Below are 26,285 nucleotides of genomic sequence, written 5' to 3' on the forward strand. Positions count from 1 at the left end.
GGTTCCATAATCCACTGTAAGGCTGTTAGGATCATGGACAGTGGGAGTGAAAGTGAGACTTAGGTTGAGTCTTTGGGATTCCTAGGCCTTCAGAGGAGGGGAATTCCTCTAGCCAAAGGGAAGGTGTAGTTTAGACTCTGGGGGTGGAGGGTGGGGTATCTAGTTGCTGCGTCGCTACACTAGACTTTACGGCGAAGTGAGGTAAGGGGCCTTACCCACCGCCAGCATCTGATCATGTGACTGCCAACATGGCCACCGCCTTGGCTCAGTCCAGGAAGGGGCGGGGCCCGGGGAGGGGCCGGCTCAGACGCAGGTTAAAGTGGGACTGGCTCGCAGTTACTGACATCTTATCATGGAGGCGGACGGGTTGGGGTGAGTTCTCTGCACCGCGCTCGGTGTAACTTCTAAAGCGAGGCTTCTAACTTCTGGCTGAGGAATCTGTCCGAATGCCCCCTTCCCCTGGAGAGTCCCCAGCCCGAACCCCAGAGCCTGGAATCCCGAGAATCCTCCAACCTTGTATTCCTGACAGCCCCAGACCTTCCTAGGGGATGCTCGCAGGACTTTGTAATCTTCCACTAGGACCCCTATTTCCGGACCGTCAGCTCTAACCCCGTCTGGACTAGCTCCTAGATGCGGAACCAGCCCACTTATACTCCCCTGTTCCTGTGATTTTCTGGCCCAGAGACCCTCAGACTACCCTTTCTGTTCCCCCTCCCCCCAGTCTTTCCAGTGGCTTTGAGCTTGGGGAAACTGGGGCGGTGGGCAGGGTAGAGGCCCCAGCGCGGGCCCTTGTGGTCTTGTGCTCCACCTGATAGGCAGAGAGAAGGCAGAACGGGCCGGGAGCCACGGCTTGGGAGACGGTCTGGAGAAAGCAGATAACGGTGCCTTCAGGACCTGAGCCTTCCCCAACCTTCAGCCTAGCTTACTGACACCTACTCCCCTTCCCGCCCCTCGCTCCAGACCCCAGGGCTTTCCGGAGCTGAAGAATGACACATTTCTGCGAGCAGCCTGGGGGGAAGACACAGACTACACTCCGGTCTGGTGCATGCGGCAGGCAGGCCGCTACCTACCAGGTCAGGGGCAGGGCTAAAGTTTGGGTAAAACTCTGGAGAGCAAAAAGCTTTTGAGGTGCAGGGGAGGGCTCTTGAGGTTCTTCAAGGCTGAGACCTGCCTCCCCTCTCCTGTCTACAGAGTTTAGGGAAACCCGGGCTGCCCAGGACTTTTTCAGCACCTGTCGATCCCCAGAGGCCTGCTGTGAACTGACGCTGCAGGTGAGGGGCCCACCAAAGAGGGAGGGATTTATGCCTTCAGCTCACCACCTAGCAACCTGTCTTCTGTTCCCTATAGCCACTGCGTCGCTTCCCTCTGGATGCTGCCATCATCTTCTCCGACATCCTTGTTGTGCCTCAGGTACACGCTCAAACCTGATTCTGGAATATGGACACTTATCCTCCCTGGACAGTGGGGAAAAGTTAGGCTGGAAGAGATGGAGTTTGGCTGAGCTTTATTCTCCTCTTCCTCTTTCTGGCATGAGCTGAACAGAGCCTTTCCTCCTGGGGTTACAGGTTGGAAACACAGATGTGCTCTCCCCTTCCAGGCCCTGGGCATGGAGGTGACCATGGTGCCTGGCAAAGGCCCCAGTTTCCCAGAACCACTGAGAGAAGAGCGGGATTTAGAGCGCCTGCGGGATCCAGCAGCAGCGGTCTCCGAGCTGACCTACGTATTCCAGGCCATCACCCTCACTCGACAGCGGCTGGCTGGACGTGTGCCCCTGATTGGCTTTGCGGGTGCCCCGGTAATGTGGAACAGGGCAGGTACTTGGGCCTGGGGAAAGCACTCTGGCAGGTCTGGTATAGGCAAGGGGAGGAAGTGTCAGACTTCTACACCTGTGCGTCCTCTTTGGCTCCCTTTGCAGTGGACTCTGATGACATACATGATTGAGGGTGGAGGCTCAAGCACCATGGCTCAGGCCAAGCGCTGGCTTTACCAGAGACCGAAGGCCAGTCACCAGCTGCTTCGCATCCTCACTGATGCTTTGGTACCATATCTGGTGGGACAAGTGGTTGCTGGTGCCCAGGTGAGTCCTGAGGGAGAGACAAGTAGGCTGAGGTTTAGTCCATAAGGACCAGAAGCAACATAGTTCCTTGTACCTGAGAGAGGGTAGGTGTCTTAATGCCAGGCAAGAAAGAAGCTTAGCTTGCAGTGATCTGGCTGGAGCAGCTAAGTCTATCCAACACTGGCAGGGGCAGGGGTGAAGGGGTGGGGGGACTTAATGTTTCATGTATTTTCTGGAGGAAAAGACAACACTTTTTGACTGGAACTGAGTTTTTAGGCTTAGGTAGTATCGGGGGTTGAAGTCACTTGGGGAAGATTGAGTTCGATTCTGTGTGTGGGGCCTGAAGCATTTCCTTTTGGTGTGTTAAGTGTTTATCTTCACCACCACCTACCCGTAGGCATTGCAGCTCTTTGAGTCCCACGCAGGGCATCTCGGCCCACAGCTCTTCAGTAAGTTTGCACTGCCCTACATCCGTGATGTGGCCAAGCGAGTCAAGGTCATGCTGCAGGAGGCAGGCCTGGCACCAGTGCCCATGGTAAGAATGGGAATTGAGTGAAGGTGGGACTGGGACTTTCAGAATAAGTTCTGCATGGAATGAAGTGACCACTGGAGGGCAGCCGAGGTACAGCTGAGGTAGGTTAGTTGGCAAAGCAAGGCCCTCTGCAGGCTCAGAAATCTGCCCTTCTGTCCCCCCAGATTGTCTTTGCTAAGGATGGACATTTTGCTCTGGAGGAACTGGCTCAGGCTGGCTACGAGGTGGTTGGGCTTGACTGGACAGTGGCTCCTCAGAAAGCCCGGTAAGTAATGGAGGGTGAGGTATAGGGGGTGCAGCTGTCATATGTGTAGTCACCAGACATAGCACCAACTCTGCTTCCAGGGAACGTGTGGGGAAGAACGTGACCCTGCAGGGCAATCTGGACCCCTGTGCCCTGTATGCACCTGAGGTAACAACCAGAGTCCTTGTGTGTCTGTGAGTTTGTCTCTGTGTATTCTCATGGCTATAGACATGGTCGTATTCTTGTATTTTTATGTCTGTCTCTCCCCTCTACCCCATACACACCATGTGAACTCCAGGAAGGCGGGAATTTCTTTTCATTTTTGTGTTTATTTGTGTTTTCTTAGTGCCTGGCCCATCCTAGGCATCCAATAAATTTTTTTGAATTGACTGAATGAATAACTGAGTAGAATCGCCTACATATATGTGTGTCACTATTATGTACAGGGAGGACAGAGGCTTGCTGGCCCTCCCTGTGGCTAATGCACTGTTGGTCCCCCAGGAGGAGATTGGGCGGCTGGTGAAGCAGATGCTGGATGACTTTGGGCCACAGCGCTACATTGCCAACCTGGGCCATGGACTCTACCCGGACATGGACCCAGAACATGTGGGGGCCTTTGTGGATGCCGTGCACAAATACTCACGTGTGCTTCGCCAGAACTGAGCATACAGTTTTTCCCCTCCAGTACTACCAACACAAAAGATTATTTTCAGGAGAATAAAAGTCCCAGAGTTGGAATCTATCATGTGGTTTTGTTTGTGAAAGATATGTGCCCTTATCTTCAGTTCCTTCTTTGCTTCTGCTCCTTCTCGGGGGCCTCTGTCTGCATCCTCTCCCAAAGTCCTGGGAACTCAGATATCAGGGTGTGTACTGTAGGACTTAATGCTAGGTCTCTCCTCACCATCTTGACCTCAGATCTCCAGACCCAGAGCTACATGAGTTTGGGTAGAGTTTCCTAACAGCTGGAGCTATGATACTTGCAGAGAAATAGAGTCCCCACCTCTTATGAGGTCAAGTTGTGTCTGGGAAGAGAGGGGAGTATAGATCAGAGAGGGGCACAGGAATGGCTGGAATACTTCAGAGAGGCCTATTAAGGAAGGTGGCGCCTACGTAAGAAGGAAAAGATGAGAAGCCTTCAGCTTTGATACCAAAAGATGGGAGGACATAAAAACTTAAAGCTAGGATGCTTAGGGTTAGAGTTAGACTTGCATCACTGAGGTGAGGGCCTCTGAAGACAAAAGTCCCTGTGTTACTCAGGGTTGCTCTGCATTCTTTTCTGAGCATACCCTCCAATTTTCTCAGGATCTTGGTGTTTCTGCTCATTATGATGGTACCTATTTCCTGGGACAAGGCTCTAAGCTATTTGTGAGCTCTGGAGTAGGGTCTGGTGTGGCAGGCAATTCGTTTGTCCTCCACATCTTATACCGCTAGAAACCCACTGTACTATAGGCCAACCAGCTCCCTGTCCCAGCCAGGGCAATGCAGAGAGAGAGAAGAGCCCCATTTATTGAGAAAACACAGTTTATGATTTTACAAAAATCTTTTCTCTGATCTATGATTTATTTATAGAAAAGCACTGAGTTCACATACTTGCTAAAAAATGCAATCGTGATACAGAAATGGGAGTGGCTTTTTTTAAACCAACCTGATGGGCTGAGAGGCTGTAGGGCCCATGGCTGAACAGTAAGACTTCATTAGCCACAAATAGCAAATACAACTTACTGGTTAGTGTGGAGGGGGGGAAACAAACAGTTTGTCAAAGGAAAATAGAGCAGACAGGTCCTTAGTTCACACTCTAGCTATACCACCCTTCCTATCACACCCCATCCCTTACTCAGGAACTAAAACAAAACAGTAAACACCAAGACACTGGCATCCAAATGACTCTTCTGAATGCCCTTGCTACCTCCTAATTCTAGGCTGAGCATAGGGGCAGGAAGGTAGCAGGAATGTCATACATTGTGGAGGTCAGCCAGGGCTAACATAGGAGTTGCCCACTAGGACTACAAACTAGTCAGAAAGGGAAAGGCCAAGTGCATTCCAGCCCCAGCCTCCAAATCAGTAACCAATTGGGACTGACCAAAGCAGGCAGAGGAAGCTTGAGGTAGAGAGGCAGAGGAAGAAAGCAAGTACAGGGTGAGAAGAGAACTGGAGCTGAAGAAGCCACTCTTAAGATAGACTAGTGGTTAGAAGCTTGTTTGGTGAGAGAATAAAGGAGGCACAGAGATGGGGAACATGTTTGGCTGGTGAGAGAGACTAAGAGGAATTGGGAAGACATCTGGCAAAAAAAGAAGAGCCACATTCATGCAGATGCTCAAATATAAATTCACATACATACCTACATGTTGAAATATACACAATTACACACGTAAAGATGCATTAATGGAGAGCAAGCCTACACACAAACATGTTTATACACATGAACTGTGTGCCCAGATACATACTAAGCATGTATCAACATGAACACACACACACACAGATAAGTATTCCTACATGTTCACAAATGTGTATACCCTCACACAGAAACCCATAGTCCAGCACACAGACATGTATTCGCACAGATACACATATGTGCACATACAGGCATGCACAGACATATCTATGCATACAGGCATATGTACTTAGCCATACAGACACACACACACACACACAATGAGAGATGAAACCAGACACTAACAATGGTGACCAGAGTAGATGAACAGTATGAACTCAGTGGCCTCCCAGACCTCCACCTGCTCCCTGATCCTGTTTCTCAGGAGCTCAGCAGGCTCCTAGAAGGTGTGTGAGCAAGAGCAGGAGCTTCAGTGTCCTCATGGCTTCATGCAGCAAATCTAAGTTCAGTGCTGGCCCAGCCCCTTACTCACCATGCGGCTACAGCTACCCCTTCTGTAGGCTGCAGTTTCTGCATAGACAAGACTTGGGATTTATTCTAACTGGCCATTTTTCTCCCTGCCACTTGCACTCTTCCACTGCCAACAGTATATACTCTGCAACAGAAACCTGAGAAATGGTGTGAGTCTCCTCAGAAAACAAGTCTATCTTCCCATCCACAGTTATTTCAAGTACCCATGAAATTAGAACCAGAATTATAAATAGTTACAACTTTACAATGTAATTGGCAACACATATACTATAATATTTACAGTACCATACATGCTTCTGTTTCTCTGGTTAAGCAATCCCTGAGATGGAACAGTGTTCTGTGTTTGCCAAGGGCGAGGGCCAATGCCCAGGACACACGCAGGATACAGGGGCGTGAGGTGGCATGTTGTAGAGTTTCTGATCAACCTGCAGGGCCCAGCTCCTCCAGGAACAGTGGGCTATCCTGAGAACCTTGCCAAGGCAGGTTCAGGCTAGAGTTGGACTCTCCCCATGCTTAGCCCTGTGGTCCTTAGGTTCAGCCACAGGTGCTTAGGGTCCTCTCAGGGTGGACACATGTCTCAGTGTCCTCGGACTGACCTGATGGTAGCCCAGGCTGTCCCAGCAGTGGGCTGTCTGCTTTCTCAGCCAAAGCGCTCTCGCACCAGCAGCATCAGCTTCTTCTTGCCTTTGTAGATCTGTTTGAGGTTGTCGATGAATTGGGCAAACTGCAGGTGGCCATCCTGTGGCAGCAGGAAGGTCTCCCGAGCCTTGCTCAGAAACTCAATAAACTCTCCATAGTGACGAGGGCTGATGTGTGTCAGGCGTGAGTGTGTGGTGTTGATGTAGGCATTGATGGTGGCATCCAGCAGCTGGCGCAGCGGAGCTTTGTCAGTGGACATGAGCTTTCCAGAGCTGCGGCGACCGGGGATGCCGGCCAGGCCAGGCGCAGTCACGGTGCAGCGCCGCAGGATGTCCGAGAGCACCGTGGCACAGTGCACGCTCTTCACCACCAGGGGAATGAGGGCCGCCAGCTCGTTCTTGCCCAGAGAGTGGCTGAGGGCACAGGCCCAGAGCACATCATTGATGGCCGGATGGGTGTCCTGGTTGTAGGCTAAGTTGAGATGGCTCATGGCCAGTGAGGCCAGCTTGAAGGCACGTAGCGGGTAGCCACGGAGCTCCATGTAGCGGGCGATGGTGAACAGCTGAGAATGGGTCATGCCACCAGCGGCAGCATCAATGGCGATCTGGTAGGCTGCCTCAAAGGCGATGTGGTCTTTCTCACAGAGTGTAAGGGCCGATAGGGCACAGCCCTGTGGATCCTTCATAGCACACTGCAGGGCCAGTGTGCGAGCACAGCTAGCCAGCTCCTCCCGCTGTGGATAGTCAAGACTGAGGCGCAGGATAGTGGTGTGGGATACGGCTGTGGCAGCCACGATGCTAGTAGCCTCGGTGGGGGTGAAGAGTGTGTACCAGCTCTGCAAGATGCTCACCAGGGCCCGCACACCTGTCAGGAAGAGCCTGAGCTCAGCTGTGGCCATCGGGGTCCCAATCCATGTCTGCCCAGATTGCCATTTGGGGTCAGAATTTGCCTGCAGAGATGAGTTTTCCCTTCTCCTCAGCAGCCCTGAGATGATCTGAGGCAAACCAGGGCAAGGGGAGCATCCCGGAGGGCCAGACCCTGTTTAGGGTCTCTTTCCATTCCTTCCTTCCCCTGGTCAGAGGACTGAAGGTCTCATCACAAGGATGGAGCAGCAGAGCCCCAGATCTGCCTGGGGGTTCTAGCTGAAGTGGGGCTTCTCAGGGAAGAGTCTTATACTGGGGCTTTGGGCTCTAGATGGGTCCTAAGCTTCCAAGTTGTTTGGGATTTTTCAGAAGTATGGATAGGAACTGGGACCAAACCACTGGGTCAACTATCTCACAAGGGTGCACTTAATAGTGGCCTTTGACAATTCATTCTCTCAGATGTCTCTGATCAGAGGGACAAAATACTGCTGACATCAGGATAGAGTCCAAGCAGAGAGGCAGAACCTGGGTCAGCTGGGGCTGGCTGAGCAGAGGCCACCTCTACCAGTGGCCCCATCCTTTCTTAGGTCATCAGTAATAGGAATATGAGAGCTCTAATGACTTGTTGTCCTGCCCCAAGAGTAGGGCCCAGGAACTCCTTTACCCTGGGGGTAGAGGGAGGTGGAAGACTCACCCACTTCTGTAGCACAGGTCACCAACCACCGCACCATCTCCCGGCGCCTCCAGTTAAGGGTTGATAAGGTCATTCTCATCACCTGGGCAAAAAGAGACATTTCTAGTGAGTTAAGTATATGAAATTTCTCTCCCTATTTGCCATTTCTTCACGCAACAAGTATTTATTTGTGCTTCAAACTGTTTGAAGCACAACAATACATAGAGGCTTGTTGAATTTCAGCCCCCAAAAGGCTTCACTGATGACCTTTAATAAATAAAGTGCTTATTTACACACTTTGCTTGACTTGGAGGAGTGTGAGTGGGTGGGAAGAGGACCTGGACCCTGGGGAGCCTAAAGCTATGTTGTTTCTGGACTTAACTTCAAAACAGAGCCCGATTTATAGACTTCTTACCTTGTGCCGAGGCTACAAGTTGTGTTCAGGGGACACAGAAAGAACCAGATTTGGCCTATGTCCAGTTCCCCTAAGATTTTATCTTCTGCTACTTGTCCCTGGGCCAGAAGACTAACGCTGGGAAGGCCCACTCCTCCATACCTGTAACCCCAGCTCCAGGGCCACGTTGAGTAGGGTGCTGTCAGTACTACTGTCTGTGGGAGTAGCAATCTTGAATGCATCTTGGGCCAGTTTGAAGATGAGGGAGGAAGAATGGATGTGCTTCTGTATTGCTTCCAGGATTGTTCGGAGCCTCAGAGTGTCTCCTAGGTACCGAGAGAAGGATCGAGGATAGGGTTTTCTTTAGTTTCCCCGAATGGCCACTGATCACAGCAGGTACTGGTTGAACTGGCTGCTATCAATTCACTGAATGGTACCACCCCTTCTGGACAATCAAGCTCTGTCTCCACTGAACCCAACACTGGAGGCTGCTTTCTTCCCGAGGCACCTACATGTATTCACTTCTCTTTACCCTTTCATCTGCCTCTACCCCTCGCCCTCCTTTCCCTCAGGCTCTTTAGGTCTCAAAAATAATTTTCATAAAAACACGAATTTTGAGAGCTGCTTATACAGAAGACAGAAATATTATTGCTAAAAATGATATTGTTTGCCTCCCTGGAGCAAAAAGAAGCTGGGCTACCACTTCCTATTCAGTACGAGGGCACAGAGTTAAGGAATACTCCACAGGAAGGACATGTACACCATCAGAAGTGAAATTCACTGCATGAAGGCAGTACGGTGTACGCAGGACTGGTACATCTTATAAAGGGGTAAAGTGTTAAATAAAGATGGAACAAAAAGTAGGTGTTATGTTTTACAAAGAGGGATAGTGGTAAAAATATATAGGCTTTGGAATAAAATACATTGGAAACTGAACCTAGTTCAGCCACTTATCAGCTCAGTTACTTCATCTATAAAATAAAAACAATAACCTTTTAGGGTTGTTGTGGGAATTAGAAACAATTTGCGAATAGGTAATATTCTATTCAACTTTTATTAAAAAAAAAAGATAAGTAGCAGTGTGTGTATAGTGTATGTGTGTACATACATATGAATAGAAAATGAATAGAATATTTATTTATTTTTAAATATATTTTATTGAATTTTTACAGAGAGGAAGAGAGAGGGATAGAGAGCTAGAAACATCGATGAGAGAGAATCATCGACCAGCTGCCTCCTGCACAGCCCACACTGGGGATGTGCCCGCCACCAAGGTACATGCCCCCCGACCGGAATCGAATCCGGGACCCTTCAGTCCATAGGCCAACACTCCACCCACAGAGCCAAACTGGCTTCGGCTGAATAGAATATTTATATGACTGTCTTAGTGGTAGTTATCTTTGGGTGTCAGGATTATGGGAGAGATTACCTTTTTGCTTCTGTCAGCTCTAAAAACAATTTAAAAAATATATATTATTGATTTTTTTACAGAGAGGAAGGGAGAGGATATTGAGCTAAAAACATCGATGAGAGAGAATCATCAACCAGTTGCCTCCTGCACACCCCCTACTGTGGATGTGCCCGCACCAATGTATTGTACATGCCCTTGACTGGATCGAACCTGGGACCTTTCAGTCCGCAGACTGATGCTCTATCCATGGAGCCAAACCGGTTTCGGAAAAAAAACACACACAATTTTTAAAATTAATAAAATTGAGCATGTAAAATGTTAATAATAGGGGAAACTGCAAGTGGGAAAATGGGGTACTAGTATATGGTAACTGTCTATATGCTCAATTTTATTCTTACGTTAGTAACTAAAGTGGATAGTTTACATTAGGGTCCATTGTGGTTGTACAGGTCTATGGTTTTTGACAAATGCATAGTTTCATGGATCCTCCATTACTGTATCATACAGAATAGATTCATTGCTCTAAAAATCTCCTATGCTACACCTACCTATTCATTTCACCTCATTCTTTCTGTGACTACTTATCTTTTTACTGTCTCTATAGTTGTGCCAAAATGCCATGAGCTTAGAATTATAGTATGTAACATTTTCATACTGACTTCCTTCCACACCTTTTTGTAGCTTGATAAATCATTTCCTTTTATTGGTAAACTAGAGGCCTGGTGCACGAATTCGTGCATGGGAAGGGTCCCTAGGCCTGGCCAACATCAGGACTGATCAGTGCCTTCTGGCTGCCAGCTGGGGCCTTCCTTCATTCTGCGCCGCCCCATTGGTCAGCACATGTCATAGTGAGCAATCAAACTCCCAGTCTCCTGGTCAAACTCCCAAGGGGACACTTTGCATATTAGCCTTTTTTTTATATATATATATATAGATAATATTCCATTGTATGGATGTATCAGTTTATCCATTCACTTTTTGAAGGACATCTTGCTTGCTTCTAGTCTTTGGCAATTACAAATAAAACTGCTGTAAACATTGTGTGCAAGTTTTTGTATAGACATAGATTTCCAAGTCCTTTTGGTAAATACCTCGGAGCACAATTACTTTTCTTTCATGGGTTGTGTTTTTGGTATACTGTATCTAAAAAGTTATCAAACTCAAGGTCACCTAAATTTTCTATGTTATCTTCTGTAAGTTTTATAGTTTTGCATTTTGTTTTATTTTATGATCCATTCTGAGTTAATTTTTATGGAAGATGTAAGTTCAATGTCTGTATTCATTTTTTTTTTTTTTTTTTGCATATAGATGCCCAGTTTTTCCAGTACCAATTGTTAAAAAGACTATTCTTTTTTTTTTATATAATATATTTTATTGATTTTTTACAGAGAGGAAGAGAGAGGGATAGAGAGTTAGAAACATCGATGAGAGAGAATCATTGATCAGCTGCCTCTTGCACACTCCCCACTGGGGATGTGCCCGCAACTCAGGTACATGCCCTTGACCGGAATCGAACCCGGGACCTTTCAGTCCGCAGGCTGACGCTCTATCCACTGAGCCAAACCGGTTTCGGCTGAAAAGACTATTCTTTACCCCTTTGTCAAAAGCCAATTGACTATATTTGTGTGGATCTATTTCTGAGCTCTCTTCTGTCCCACTTACTTATTTGTCTGATATTTTGCCAATATCACACTGTCTTGATTACTATAGCTTTACAGAAAAGTCTTAAAGTTGGGTAGTGTTAGTTCTCCAACTTTGTTCTTCCTTAATACTGTGTTGGCTATTCTAGGTTTTATGCTTTTCCATATAAACTTCAGAAACAATTTATCAACATACACAAAATAACTTGCTGGGATTTTGGTTGAGACTTTATTGAATCTATAGATTAAGTTGGGAAGAACTGACATAAAAATAATATTGAGTCTTCCTCTCCATGGATATGAAATACCTATTTAGATCTTCTTTGATTTCTTTTATCAAAGTTTTATAGTTTTCCTCATATAAATATTGTACATATATATTTTGTTAGATTTATTCTTGGGGGTGCTAATGTAAATTTGGGGGTGCTAATGTATATTTGGGGGTGCTAATGTAAATGGTATTGTGTGTTTTTTAAAAATGTTATTGATTTTAGAAGGAGAAAGGGAGAGAGGGAAAAAGAGAGAGAGAGAAAGAGAGACATTGATGGTTGCCTCTCAACTGGGAATCAAACCAGCGACCTTTCAACACTTGGGATGCCACTCAACCAACTGAGCCCACAGACCAGGGCTTGTGTGTTTTTTTGTTGTTTTTAAAGCATTTTAAAAAATATATATTTTATTGATTTTTTACAGAGAGGAAGGGAAAGGGATAAAGAGTTAGAAACATCGATGAGAGAGAAACATCAATCAACTGCCTCCTGCACACCCCCCCCCTACTGGGAATGTTGACCAGATGGAACCTGGGACCCTTGAGTCTGCAGGCCAATGCTCTATCCACTGAGCCAAACTGGTTAGGGAAAGCATTTTTTAAATGAGAAAAAAAAAATTATATATATATCCCCCATTGATTTCAGAGACAAAGGGAAAGGGAGAAATAGAAACATCAATGATGAGAGAGAACTATTGATCTGCTGTCTCCTGCACGCCCCTTACTAGGGACCAATCCTACAACCCGGGCCTGTGCCCTGACCAGGAATAAAGCCATGACCTCCTGGATCACAGGTCAATGCTCAACCATTGAGCCGCAGTTGTTCATTGTTGGCATACAGGAAAGCAACAGACTTTTGTATCTTAACCTTGTATCCTTGGTATAATCACTTCTTAGTCCAGTTTACTGTTGAATCTTTGAGGTTTTCTACATAGACAATCATGTCATTTACAAGCAAAGACAGTTTTATTTCTTCCTTTCTAATCTGTATAGCTTTTATTTCCTTTCTTATCTTATTGCATTAGGTCCAGTATGATGCTGAATGGGTTTGGTAAGAAGGACATTCTTGTCTCATACATGATTTTCAGGGGAAAGCACCTAGTTTTTCTCCATTAAGTATGATGGTAGCTACAGGTTCATTGTAGATGTTCTTTCTTTTTTAATCCTCACCAGAAGATATTCATCTATTGGTCAGCTCACACCCAGACCAGGGACAGGGATCGAACCTGCAAGCAAGGTATGTACCCTTGACTGAGAATCAAACCTGCAACCCTTTGGTCTGTGGGATGATGTTCTTATAACCACTGAGCAAAACCAGCAAGGTCATGTAGATGTTCTTTATAAAGCTGAGTCAGTCTGATCTAGTTTGCTGAGAGGTTTTTTTTTTTGTTTTTTGTTTTGTTTTTTTTTTAAACATGAATAGGTATTGGATTTTGTCAAATTATTTTCTTGCATCTACCAATATAAATTATATGCTCATTCATCTTTAGCCTGTGAATGTGATGAACTACTTTTATTTTCAAGTGCTTGAACCAGCATTCTGTACCTAAAATAAATCCCACTTGGTCATGGTGTATAATTATTTTTATATTTTGTTGGATCCAATTAGCTAATACATATTTTAAAATTAAAAGTGTTTTTATTGATTTTTATTTTTATTTTTTAATATATTTTATTGATTTTTCACAGAGAGGAAGAGAGAGGGATAGAGAGTTAGAAACATCGATGAGAGAGAATCATCGATCAGCTGCCTCTTGCACACCCCCTACTGGGGATGTGCCCGCAACCAAGATACATGCCCTTGCCCGGAATCGAACCCGGGACCTTTCAGTCCGCAGGCCGACGCTCTATCCACTGAGCCAAACCGGTCCCGGCTTTTATTGATTTTTAAAGAAAGGAAAGGAGGAGAGAGAAACATAGATGTGAGAGTGGAACACCAATTCACTGCCTCCTGCATGCCTCTTACTGGGGATCGAGCCCACAACCTGGGCATGTACCCTGACCAGGAATTGAACCAGCAACTTTTTGGTGCACTGGATGACACCCAACAGAGTTACACCAGCCTGGGCCAATTATCTAATATTTTAATGAAGATTTTTGCATTTATCTTTATGAGTGATATTGGTCTGTAGTTTTCCTTTCTTGTATTATGTTTACCTGATTTTGGTTATAAAGTAATGCTAGCTTCACTGGATAACTTGAAGTATTAGGCCTAGTAATAATTAATGTCGTTTTCTAATACTTTTTTAAATCAAATTTATTTAAACAATACAACAAAATTTAATCAACAATATAGTTGCCGTTGTTTTCTACTACTTGTGCCCAACGCTCAGGAAGCATTTTAATCTCTCTGTTGTAAAATTCTTGTGATTTTGATGCAAAAAATTCGGTCAATGCATTTTTGAGGCATTCTTCATTATTAAATTTTTTTCCAAGAAGAAAGTTTTGCAAAGAACGAAACAAATGGTAATCGGAAGGGGCAATATCAGGAGAATATGCAGGTTGAGGGAGAACTTCCCATTCCAACTGGCGCAGTTTTTCAGCAGTGATTCTTGCAGTATGCGGTCGTGCGTTATCGTGGTGAAGAATTACGCCCTTCCGATTAATCAGCACGGGTTCTTTTTCTCTTAAAGCTTGGGCTAACCTTTCCAATTGGGCACTATACACTGCACTTGTAATGGTTTGGTTAGATGGTAAAAGTTCATAATGAAGAATTCCTTTAAAATTCCACCAAACACACAACATCACTTTTTTCGCATGCAAGTCAGGTTTTGGCGTGGGCTGCGGAGCCTCATTTTTGTCCAACCATTGAGGCCGCCTTTTCAAATTAACAGACAGCACCCATTCTTCATCTCCGGTAACAATTTGCTCTAAAAACGGCAAACGGTTTTGACGAGAGAGGAGCGAACTGCAAATTGTGACTCTTTGATTACGGTTGTTGTCTGTCAACTCATGAGGAACCCATTTTCCAAACTTTTGGACTTTGCCAAGTGCATGCAATTGATTGGAAATTGTTTTTTGTGAACAATTTAAAGTTGTCGCAAGCTCTTGTTGGGTAATTTGAGGATTTTGCACCAAAAGAGCTTGAAGAGCTTCTTGATCAAAATTGGACACACGGCCTCGACCACTCTTGTCATCTAACGAAAAATTTCCCTCGCGAAATTTCTCAAACCAACGCTGGCATTTTCTGGCACTAACTGCATCTTGACCAAGAGCACTACAGATGTTTTTTGCAGCCTCACTTGCTTTTCTTCCTAATTGGAACTCGTAAAGCATGCAGTGCCGAATATGCTCTTCATCCGCCATCTTCTTAGCCCTAGTTTTGCAACAAAAACGAAACCAAACACAAACTTTTTCAAGCAAAACTTGTTAATTGCACTTCACACGTTCTGTAGATACCACGTGTTTGAAGGTTATGTCAATACAAGTCAACGCCAAGCAAGATTTTAAACGAATGTTAAAAACGACATTAATTATTACTAGACCCGATATTCTCTCTGCTTCTTTCTGTAAGGGATTGTAGAGAATTGGTATCATTTTTTTAAAAAAATATGCTTTATTGATTTTTTACAGAGAGGAGGAGAGAGGGATAGAGAGCTAGAAACATGGATGAGAGAGAAACATCGACCAGCTACCTCTTGCACACCCCCTACCGGGGATGTGCCCGCAACCAATGTACATACCCTTGACCAGAATCGAACCTGGGACCTTTCAGTCCGCAGACCGACGCTCTACCACTGAGCCAAACCGGTTTTGGCGAGAATTGGTATCATTTTCCCCTTAAATATTTGATAACTCACTAGTGAACTCATCTGGCCAAGTGCTTTCTGTTCAAAAGATAATTGAATCTATTGTTTTAACATAGATAGGTCAAATCAGATTATGTAGTTCTACGTGTGTGTTTCTTTTAAAATAAATCTTTATTGTTCAGATTATTACAATTGTTCCTCTTTTTTCCCTCCTTTGCTCCCTCCACCAGGTTCCCACCCCACCCCCACTGTCCTCATCCATAGGTGTACAATTTTTGTTCAGTCTCTTCCCGCATCCCCCCACTCCCCTTTTCCCCGAGAATCATCAGTCCACTCCCTTTCTATACCTCTGATTCTATTATATTCACCAGTTAATACTGTTCATCAGATTTTTAAATTCCCTTGGTTTTTAGATTCACTTGTTGATAGTTATGTATTTGTTGTTTATAATTTTTATCTTTATCATCTTCTTCAAGAATACTTTTCAGCATTTCATATAATTTTGGTTTGGTGGTGGTGAACTCCTTTAGCTTTTTTTTTATTTGTTAAGCTCTTTATCTGGCCTTCAATTCTGAGTGATATCTTTGCTGGGTAGAGTAATCTTGGTTGTAGGTTCTTGCTATTCTCACTTTGAATATTTCTTGCCATTCCCGGCTGGTCTACATAGTTTCTGTTGAGAAATCAGCTGACAATCGTATGGGTGCTCCCTTGTAGGTAACTGTTTTTCTCTTGCTACTTTTAATATTCTTTGTCTTTTGCTCTTGGAATTTTAATTATGATGTGCCTTGGTGTGGTCCTCTTTGGATTCCTTTTGTTTGGGGTTCTGTGGGCTTCCTGGACTTGTAAGTCTATTTCTTTTACCAGGTGGGGGAAGTTTTCAGTCATAATTTCTTCAAATAGGTTTTCAGTATCTTGCTCTCTCTCTTCTTCTGGCACTCCTATAATTCTGATGTTGGTACGCTTGAAATTGTCCCAGAGGCTTCTTACATTATTTTCAACTTTCTGGATTCTCTTCTCTTCTTGCTTCTCCAGAAGAGTGTCTTTTGCCTCTTTGTATTCCAAATCTTTGACTTGATTCTTGCGTTCTTCTGGTCTGCTGTTGGGTCTCTGTATAATATTTCTTATTTCAGTCAGTGTATGTTTAATTTCTAGTTGGTTTAATTTCTTTTTCATACTCTCGAGGGTCTCATTACATTTATCGGCCTTTTCTAGGAAATTCTTGAAAAACCTTATAACCGTGGTTTTGAACTCTATGTCTAGTCTTTTGTTTTCCATTTCTTTTGAGATCTCCTTTCTTTTCTCGGTATTTTTGCTGCTTATGCAAAAGCAGCTGTGTGGAGCCTGGGCAGGTTTGTACAATGTGTGGGGTGGGGCCTCAGGGCGGGGCGGGATCTCAGGATGTCACTAGGCTGGGGCGTGGCAAACAGCAATGGCTGCCATGAGCCGTCTCTGCCTTTCAGCATTTCCAAGTCTCCAAGCTCCAATGCAGTAAACAATGATTGCTGAGCGCACCTCTGCAAGAGAGTCACCCTCACTTTCGGACCCGATGGCTGACAGACCAGCTTCTCCCCATAGGTGTCTGGGTCCCCCCATGTGACCCCAGAAACTGGATTTCAAAGTGATTGGGAGCTTGTTTCCCTACTGGTTGAAAAAAAGCTGTGTGCCCAGTCGCTCGCCACCAGCCCAATTTGTGTGCCTCCGTGCCTAGGCTTTTCAGCGCTTGTGCTCCTTTCTCTTTCAGCCAACTTTCCTGTGGTTTTGGGTGGTAGACGTTTTGTTGTTTAGTTGTAGTTTTGAAAACCAGTTTGGCTCAGTGGAGAGAGCGTCGGCCTGTGGACTGAAAAGTCCTAGGTTCGATTCCAGTCAAGGGCATGTACATTGGTTGTGGGCACATCCCCAATAGGGGTGTGCAGGAGGCAGCTGGTTAATGTCTCTCTCTCATCAATGTTTCTAGCTCTCTATCTCTCTCCCTTCCTCTCTGTAAAAAATCAATAAAATATATTATAAAAAAAAAAAAAAAAGAAATTGTTGTGTGAGGCGGCAGATTAGTTGCTCACCTATGCCACCATCTTGGTTTCTCCCCATTTTATAGGTTTTGAACCTGAGGTTTGGAAAGGTGAAGTGCCTTTATCATATGGATGGATAGATTTAGAAGTTACCTTGAAGATGATCTCATTCTATGTACTCAGGATTCTATAAATAATAAGTAGGGCAAAACTTTGGACTGGACCCAGGTGCTCACTCTCATCGCAGCAATCAAAATGAGGATCCCTCATTCTAAGAGGTCAAAAGAAGATGAATGGCTTCTCTTCTTCAGGAGACTGCAGCCCAAGTCCTTGATAGGGCCATGACCAGCTGGCATAGTGGGGGTGCAGAAGCCTATGATCTATCTATGCTTACCTTTGGCAGCAGTCAGCATGGTGGAGGCCAGTTCACACTGCTGTGATTCCAAGTGTCCAAGTGTAAACCAACGAGGAAAACGGCTGGGCACCACAGACACCATATGCTGAGGGTGGGAAGTGTCCCCGGTAGAATTTGAGTTTTCTAGAACAGGTAACCTACAAGAACCAGAAAGAGTCAGTAGCCATCATCCAGACCCTTGCCATTTTGAGCCATCTTATAAATGCTTATCTTTGAAGTGAAGTAAATGAGCAAGAAAGGGTTAACTGAGAACTTTGAAGATTTAAAAATCTACCCTATACTCTATATGAGGTGAATGCCTAGACACTTGTAGAATTCAAGTTGAATAGTCACTGTGAATGGATCTGAAAGACAGTTCAAAAGCCATAAGATTTTTTTAAAAAAATCCTCACTCGAGGATATTTTTCCATTGACTTTTAGAGAGAGTGGAAGAGAGAGGGAAAGACAGAAATATCAATGTGAAAGAAACACATCAACTGGTTGCCTCCTGTATGTACCTTGGTTGCAGGGCCCACGCCAGGGAGGAGCTTGCAACCAAGGTACGTGCCCTTGACCAGAATTGAACCTTGGAAGTTTCAGTTCATAGGCTGATGCTCTATCCACTGAGCAAAACCAGCTAGGGCCATAAGATTATTTTTTTATTTTAATTTTTTTTTTATTATTATTATTATTATTATTATTATTATTTTTGCGGTGGATATTAAACCAGGAAGCTTTATATACACAGTAAAAGTAACAAGTGAATTCCTGAGACTAGAAGGCTCTAGTGCAAGGCAGCGTGGCCTGTGAGGGGTGGAGGTGGCCAGACCCCATGCCTGGGCACACGGGGACTCTGCTGGGCAAGGGCCTGGCCCACCCCCACCCGCTCAGGCTGCCACCCCTCCTGGAATTTCCAGAAAACACACCCCAGAAACAGACTCACCCTGTCACCAAGCCCTAGGACACCCCCCACACACCGACAACACAATTTGCTGGAGAGACTGTGCTAGAGGGTCAGGCTCCCAGTCCCCTCTGTGGCCTGTGACATAAGATTATTTTTTAAAGTATAAGAAATATATGCCAAGGAATCCTCAACAGTTCTTTCTGGTTGAGGTGAGACGCTCTCTCAACCTTATGGTCTAACTAAAATTCTGTATGGTCTGCTGCAGCTGTGAGGTCCACCTGCCTGAACCAAAGATTCTATTCTAGTTTGGGAAAAGGATGCTCATAGCTCATTGTTCTCAAGTTTAGTTTTAAAAAATCATTTCTACCTCCCTAGGTATATCTGGTGGCCTATTCCTGGGAACCATGACTCAGTTGAGCTATGGGAAGGCTCAAACCCCTTCTCAGGCTGCTTAAATGGCCCCAGAACTGGAAGTCTCAGGCCATGGGTGCTCCACATCTATTAAAAAATCAGGGGATTCCTCAGATGACCCACCAAGAGTAGAGCCAGGGGCCAAGTGGGTCACTAGCAAGACATCCCAGATAGGAATTCTTGATCATATGAAAATATCTAAGCCATGTTAGGGCAGGCTTGGTGGCAGGTCCAATAGAATAGATACAAAAGGAAAGTGATAAAAGTGAGATAAACAAAGAAAAAGAGCACCTAAGACTTCTACTTTGGCAGAGACAATTGGGCGAGGAAACATTTACCCACCTCATGGCACGTAAGGCTAACTTATAGGACAGGTCTGGATCATGAGGCAGGAGAGCTGAGAACAAATACTTGGCAAAGGTATGCATGGGAACACTCTCTCGATGAATGACTTCTCCCAGACCACTGAAGGGGCCTCCTGCAGGAAGAAGATAAGCCAACCAGTTACTTATCTGTATGCTTCTACTTGCCAGCCTAGACTTAAACCCTAGGGCCCCACACATGTTTGCTAGCCATGGGAACCTTCAGTATACTTTAATGCCAAAAATGTTTCTGTACTTGTGCTATATAATAGAGGAGCACCTAGAGTCACGGGTAAAAGACTATAGCCTCTTCTCTCCTTACCTTCTAGCAGTAAGAGGCACTGTTTCTGTAGAGTTTGCACCAGTTCATCATCCAGCTGAAGCTCCTGGAGTCGACTCAGGAGCTGCTCCTCATTGCGGCACATCTTGTCCTGTGCGTAGAGGCCTTCAGGCATCACCCTCTGTTGACCCAGCCCCAGCAGAGCCACTTCCAAGGCCAATGACAGGTAAGACTCACTGCTGTTTGGGCAGCCTGCTGCCATGGGTACATGCTGGTACACAGGGGGTCTGCTTTCATTCATATCTGAGGGCAACAGGTCACCAGATTCCTTAGGTCAGGCCCCGTGGATTCATCTGCTCCTCTCCCCCCCCCCCCCCCCACTTTGGAATACAGCTGGGTCAGCAGCTGTCTCAGGGAAGCTGAGTCAGAACCCCATGGCAGTAGGAAAAATATACCAAAAAAAAGTTACACAGAGCCACAAAGATTCCTAGCTTCTTCCTAATATACGACTGGCTGGGCCAGTTGGGGAAATATAAAAATCTTATACTAATCTTTTGCTAGTAATTATAATACCATAATGACCTGTTTTTCTATCTCTTTCACTACAGTGTGAGTATCTTAAAGGAAAGCGACTTTATCTCATTGCCCTATGTATTTCCAGGGTCTGGCGTATAGAAGGAGCTGAGTGTATGTCAGTGGTGAATAAACCCCAAGTGCAGTCTCAGGTTTTGCAGATGCAAATGAAACAGACCAAAGTGTGATGCAGATGAAACAGACCAAAGATGATGACTCCCTTTTAAGGGACGAGAAGGAAGATAAGGGCAGCCCCAGCTTAGATTGGGGCCACCCCTTGTATCTCTCCAGAGAAATCCAAATCCATCCAGCTAAACTATTACTTTTATAACACTTACAATTCCTATGTTATTATTACTTTATATATTCCACCCTTAGATTCAAAGTTTCAGAAAAAAAAAAGAACAGGTTTAAAAGTTAGAGTTTGGTTTCTTTCCTTTCCTCTTTCATTTACCTGGTAACTATTTATGAACGACTATTAAATGGGAGGTCTTACACTAAGTGCTGGGATCATAAGTCAGCCATAATTTCTGCTTTCAGGAAGCTGACAGCCTAGTAAGGGATACTCACTTGTAAACAAATTGTAATGCAGTGTGTTAAATACTTAATAGATGCATGTATACAATATAGTGACGGCATAAATGAGAGCAAAATCAATTTTGTCTCTAGTCCTTACTACTTTGAGACTACTGAATAACATCTCTTCTATTTTTTATTTGTAAAACTGGTATAAAATCAACATCATTAGGAAGAAAGTTCAAAGAAACAGGAGAATATTATACAATTGCAAGGGACACATTCTTGATGGGAGTTCTTTCCCACTTCCAGACTGCTCTGAGGACTTGGCCTTTGACTACTGAAATCTCTCTCTCTCTCTCCTATTTCCCTTGGATCACACTCTTTAGATATTCATGGGAAGTGAGAGAGCAAAGGAAGGTGGCAAGGTAAAATGTGAGAGAAGGACAAGGCTAGTCCACAAGGTACAAAAGGAAGGTGGAAAAGAGAGGAAGCCTAAGGAAACCTCTCAGGGAAGGTGCTGTTTGGATAAGAGAGAAAAAAGGCTACAGGAAGGGTAGAACACATCTGGCAGGATGAAGAGGGCTACCCAGGACAATTCAGCTTGCCTCATGCTGACCCCCATACCTGACACTTCCAGATAGCTATCATCACTCAGGCGGCAGGCCTCAGTTAAAGTAAGGAATAGGCAGCCAATGGGATCCAGCGGGTGGCCCACCCAGCCTTCCAGGTTTGTGATGGCTGTGGTTCCTCTCTGCAACAGTTCTGGAAACAAGCAGATCAGAGTTTTAGAGAACGATAGAGATACACTGCTCTCTGTCCCTGCCTGGGCCTCCTCTCCACTTTCTTTCAGAACTTGGCCCTGAGACTCAGAGAAAGCTTCCCTCATTGTCTTGCCTTGGGTTGATGGGACAGGTCACAAGCTTATCAGCCAGCTGCAAAGACTTATGGTCTCCATGTAGGCTCCCTGTTGGCAGCTCACATATGTAGATACAGCTTTACAGTTTTAAAAGGGTCTTATGTCAGATCTTAGTGGGCCTTCCAACTGCCTTCTGAGGGAGGCATGCTGGCATTATTATTCCCATTTTACAAAGAGACATTCCACATAGCATGTAGCATGATCTGGAATCCCCAGCCTCTGCCAAACTATGAAACTTCATAAACATTAAGACCTTACAACTTGTAGCTGCTGAGGATCCTCTTCAGCCTTAGCCTAAGGAATTAGGATGGCTCCTAATAGGCTTAGAGTTAGAATGGCTCCTAATCACTGTACCTTTCTTCTGATGCTTGTAGATTTCCAGCTGCCGTTGCTGCTGCAACCTCAAAGTATTGATAATGGCCACTGTGAGTCTGAGGGCCTCTTTTGGATAACCATGGGAATGCAGGGCATCCACCCGAGCACAGGCTGTAGGCACATGTTCTACCAGATGAGAAGAAAATATTTTGGTTGGATTAAAAGTTCAAATTAGATAAATTCATGCTTGAGAAAAGGAGTTTGTGTTCTGTTCAGTTCCTCAAATTCAACCTGATATCTACTGTGTACCAGGAACTATGTGTTATCTTTTAAGGATATAAAGTTGAATAAGCCACAGGCATTACCATTAAGAGCTACCCTGACGTCTCAAGCTATAGTGTAGAAAGGGACACACAACTAGGATAATAAGATATTGTACCTCTTTGTGAATATGTATTATGGGAATCCAGTGGTGGTAGCAACTAACTGACTAAAGGGAGAGGCCTCATTCATTTATTAATCCTACATTTCCTGAGAACCTATTATTTGCCAAATGAAAGTACAAAGATGAATAAGAAATAGCCACTTCCCTCAAAGAGCTAAAAAATGTTTCATAAATAGATCATTATAAGACAGTTAAAAATAAAAGACATGATAGAAATATATACAGATAGAAAATAATATTTGAGCTGCATTTTGTAGGACAAGATTTAAAATAGATAGTAGACAAATAGGAAAAGGCATTCCTGGCAAAGGGAACATTATAAAGGCATATAAATAAAATGAAAAGTATTCTATATAGGATCTTCACAGTATGACAAATGGTTCTGTGTAGAGTTAGGCTATATAGCTAGAGATAGCCTGGGAAGGTAGAATCTGGAAGGTAAAGAGTATTTATTTATTTATTTATTTATAATAAATTGTTCAGATTATTACAGGTGTTCCTCTTTCCCTCCTCTTCCCCCATAGCTCCCCTCCACCTGATCCTCAACTCCACCCCATGCCCTTACCCCCCGCCCCTGTCTTCATCCATAGGTGTAAGATTCTTGTCCAATCTCTTCCCTCACCCCCTGAGAATTGTTAGTCCAATCCCTTTCTATGTCCCTGATTCTATTATATTCACCAGTCCATTTTGTTCTTCAGATTTTTTATTCACTTGATTTTCAGGTTTGCTTGTTGGTAGGTATGTATTTTAATGTCTTTTTGTTGTTCATAATTTTTACCTTTACTTTCTTCTTCTTCTTCCTCTCCTTAAAGAATACCCTTCAGCATTTCATGTAATTCTGGTTTGGTGTTGATGGACTCCTTTAACTTTTTCTTGTCTGTGAAGCTCTTTTCAATTCTGAAATGATAGCTTTGCTGGGTAGAGTAATCTTGGTTGTAGGTTCTTGTTGTTCATCATTTTGAATATTTCTTGCCACTCCCTTCTGGCCTGCATAGTTTCTGTTGAGATATCAGCTGACAGTCATATGGGTACTCCCTTGTAGGTAACTAGCTGTTTTTCTCTTGCTGCTTGTAAGATTCTCTTTGTCTTTTGCCCTTGGCATTTTAATTATGATGTTTCTTGGTGTGTCCCTCCTTGGATTCCTCTTGTTTGGGGTTCTGTATGCTTCCTGAACTTGTAAGTCTATTTCTTTTACCAGGTAGGGAAAGTTTTCTGTCATTATTTCTTCCATTAAGCCTTCAATATCCTGCTCACACTCCTCTGGCACCCCCAAAATCCGGATATTGATACACTTTAAGCCATCCCGGAGGCTCCTTACATTATCCTCACACTTTTGGATTCTTCTTTTTTTCTGCCTCTCTTATATTCCAGATCTTTGGTTTGATTCTTGGGGTATGTTGATCTATATTTGAATTCCTGTATATTCTTTATTTCAGAGATTGTATGCTTAATTTCTGACTGGTCCTTTTCCATTTTTTTGGTATTCTCTTTAAGGTCCTTGAAGGTCTCACCAAGCTTCTTAGAGGTCTCATCAAGTTTCTCAAAGGTTTTTAGAAGATTCTTGAGTAATCTTATAAATGTGATTCTGAACTCTGTGTTGTCCAGTAGTTTACTTTCCTCCATCTCTCCCATTCGTGACATGTTTCTGTGTCTCCTCCCTGTGTTGATGGAGTGGCTTTGTATGGTAGGTGACATATCAGCTTCCCCAATCACCTGGGGTGGTCGCTTTTGGTATATCCCTTTGTGGGCTGAGTGCAAAGTCTTGGTGTAATTAAGCCTTGATTGCTATTGGTACACTGGGAGGAATTGATCTCCAGGCCAGTTGTCTGTGAGGACCCGCTCTGTCTATAAAGGAAGAACTGCTGTGCTGGAGACACGGTTTGTTTCAGGGGCTTTGGTGCTCACTGAGTCCGTCTCCTGAATGTGTCACTTATGGGGTATGAGGGGTTGAAACTGACCACTAGGAACACTGGCTTCTGGATCACCAATGAGGTACAGTTCATTTGCTTGGGACTTGTCGGTTTTGTTGCTGGAGCTTTGTTGCTGGAGCTGCAGTTTATTTCGTTAAGCTGCCACAATATCAGCCATTTATATGCAAAAGCAGCTGTGTGGTGCCTGGGCGGGTCTGTAGAATCTGGCGGGGCCTCAGGGTGGGGCGGGGTCTCAGGACAGCACTAGGTTGGGGCCTGGCTAACAGCAAAGGCTGTCCCATGTCCCCCGCCCCCCCCCCCCCCCCCCCCAATGATTGCTGCGTGCACCTTTGCCAGAGTCGCCCTCACTTTGGACCAATGGCCGACAGACCAGCTTCTCCCCGTAGGTGTCTGAGTCCCCCACGTGACCCCAGACACTTGATTTCAAAGTGATAGGGAGCTTGTTTCCTTTCGGGTTGAAAAGAAAAGCTGTGCGCCCAGTTGCCTGCCACCAGCCCGATTCGCGTGCCTCTGCCACCAGCCCGATTCGCATGCCTCTGTACCTAGGCTCCTCAGCTTTTCAGCGCTTGCACTCCTTTCTCTTTCAGCCAACCTTCCCGTGGTTTTGGATGATAGATGTCCTTTATATTAGTTTTAATTTTAAAAAAATATATATTTTATTGATTTTTTACAGAGAGGAAGGGAGAGAGATAGAGAGAGAGAAATGTCGATGAGAGAGAAACATCAACCAGCTGCCTTTTGCACACCCCCTACTGGGTATGTGCCCGCAACCAATGTACATGCCCCTGACCAGAATCGAACCTGGGACCTTTCAGTCCGCAGACCGACGCTCTACCACTGAGCCAAACCGGTTTCGGCTAGTTTTAATTTTTAAATTGTTGTGGGAGCGGCAGACCAGTTGCTCACTTACGCTGCCATCTTGGTTTCTTTTTTTTAGAACCTTCTTCGGTAAGGAGTTTTAATGCCATACTAAGGAGTTTGGATTTACTTTAGGGATAATGGAGGACTAGCAAAGGCTTGTTAATGGGCAAATGATCATAATGAGATTTATGGCTTATTTTGTGATTTCTTTTAAACATTACAATTTATAAAAATAATTGCAAAAAATTAAAAAACATAGATAAGCAAAATATAAAATAAACATTAGAGATAAGCATTGTTTCTACTTTCATGTATATATCCAGATTTTTCTATTCAATTTTAATTACAATGGGGTGATGTAATTATTGTCTTATAACTGGGTTTTTCCACTACACACAATGTAAATATTTTTCCATGTCATTAAATGTACTTTTATAACACTAAAAGTGATTACATATCACTCCACTGAATATGTACTATCCACTGAGTCAATCAATTCCCTATTGTTGGATATTAGATTGTTTCTAATTTTCTCATCTGTACATTATTTTTAACCATGCTCTAACAGACCCTCTAATTTTATGCATATTTTTAGGTAATTATAGCTCAGGATAAATTCCTAGATGCAGAATTCCTAGATCAAAGGCTATGAATGTGTTTTAAAGGCTTTTGATAAGTATTGCTAAAATACCCTTTAGAAAGGCTTTAACATTTACACACCTACCAGTAATATGAGAGTACCTATCTCCATGCAACCTCTTTCAACCAAAAACCAATAATCTTTATTTTTAAAATCCTTGACCAGTTGACAATCCAAAAATGGTAATTCAATGTTGTTTTGATTTGCATCTTTGTTTATTAATGAGGTAATTCTTTTTTTTTCCACAAGCTTGTTAGTTTTATGTAGAAGTGTTGAATCAGAGAAGAGGAAAGATAATCAGAGGGAACTTCAGCTAATGACCCACAGTGAGTTTGGCCAAGGCTTTAAAGTGAAAGACAGGGTCATACCCAGATTCAGCAAGATCTCGAGAAAGAC

At 44.2% G+C, this 26,285-nt stretch overlaps 2 protein-coding genes across 7 annotated transcripts in view; one reads left to right on the forward strand and one right to left on the reverse strand.

The window, feature by feature from the left end:
- UROD (uroporphyrinogen decarboxylase) overlaps positions 1 to 3,574 on the forward strand; it is a 158,429-nt gene extending 154,855 nt beyond the window's left edge. Inside the window, exons 1-10 of one of the 4 annotated variants that reach the window (XM_084874670.1) lie at positions 283 to 372; positions 961 to 1,073; positions 1,192 to 1,271; positions 1,348 to 1,410; positions 1,598 to 1,795; positions 1,916 to 2,077; positions 2,454 to 2,591; positions 2,753 to 2,853; positions 2,934 to 3,000; positions 3,334 to 3,574. In XM_084874670.1, the coding sequence (XP_084730796.1) occupies positions 353 to 372; positions 961 to 1,073; positions 1,192 to 1,271; positions 1,348 to 1,410; positions 1,598 to 1,795; positions 1,916 to 2,077; positions 2,454 to 2,591; positions 2,753 to 2,853; positions 2,934 to 3,000; positions 3,334 to 3,495 (1,104 nt within the window). In that variant the 5' untranslated portion in view covers positions 283 to 352 and the 3' untranslated portion in view covers positions 3,496 to 3,574. Of the gene's footprint in view, positions 1 to 282; positions 373 to 815; positions 1,074 to 1,191; positions 1,272 to 1,347; positions 1,411 to 1,597; positions 1,796 to 1,915; positions 2,078 to 2,453; positions 2,592 to 2,752; positions 2,854 to 2,933; positions 3,001 to 3,333 lie in introns of those variants that run through there. The other 3 variants (XM_084874672.1, XM_084874671.1, XM_084874673.1) reach the window with 3 other exon arrangements.
- A 789-nt stretch (positions 3,575 to 4,363) lies between these two features.
- The window catches only part of ZSWIM5 (zinc finger SWIM-type containing 5), a 93,048-nt gene continuing 71,126 nt past the window's right edge, over positions 4,364 to 26,285 (reverse strand). For all 3 annotated transcript variants that reach the window (XM_084874492.1, XM_084874491.1, XM_084874490.1), the window contains 8 exons: positions 22,052 to 22,198; positions 21,406 to 21,543; positions 19,732 to 19,992; positions 19,390 to 19,525; positions 17,733 to 17,890; positions 8,427 to 8,590; positions 7,892 to 7,973; positions 4,364 to 7,198 (listed from right to left, as the gene is read on the reverse strand). In XM_084874492.1, the coding sequence (XP_084730618.1) occupies positions 6,336 to 7,198; positions 7,892 to 7,973; positions 8,427 to 8,590; positions 17,733 to 17,890; positions 19,390 to 19,525; positions 19,732 to 19,992; positions 21,406 to 21,543; positions 22,052 to 22,198 (1,949 nt within the window). In that variant the 3' untranslated portion in view covers positions 4,364 to 6,335. The remainder of the gene's footprint in view (positions 7,199 to 7,891; positions 7,974 to 8,426; positions 8,591 to 17,732; positions 17,891 to 19,389; positions 19,526 to 19,731; positions 19,993 to 21,405; positions 21,544 to 22,051; positions 22,199 to 26,285) is intronic.

This window comes from Pipistrellus hanaki, assembly GCF_964339955.1.
Source record: "Pipistrellus hanaki genome assembly, chromosome: 2".
NCBI classification, from domain to species: domain Eukaryota; kingdom Metazoa; phylum Chordata; class Mammalia; order Chiroptera; family Vespertilionidae; genus Pipistrellus; species Pipistrellus hanaki.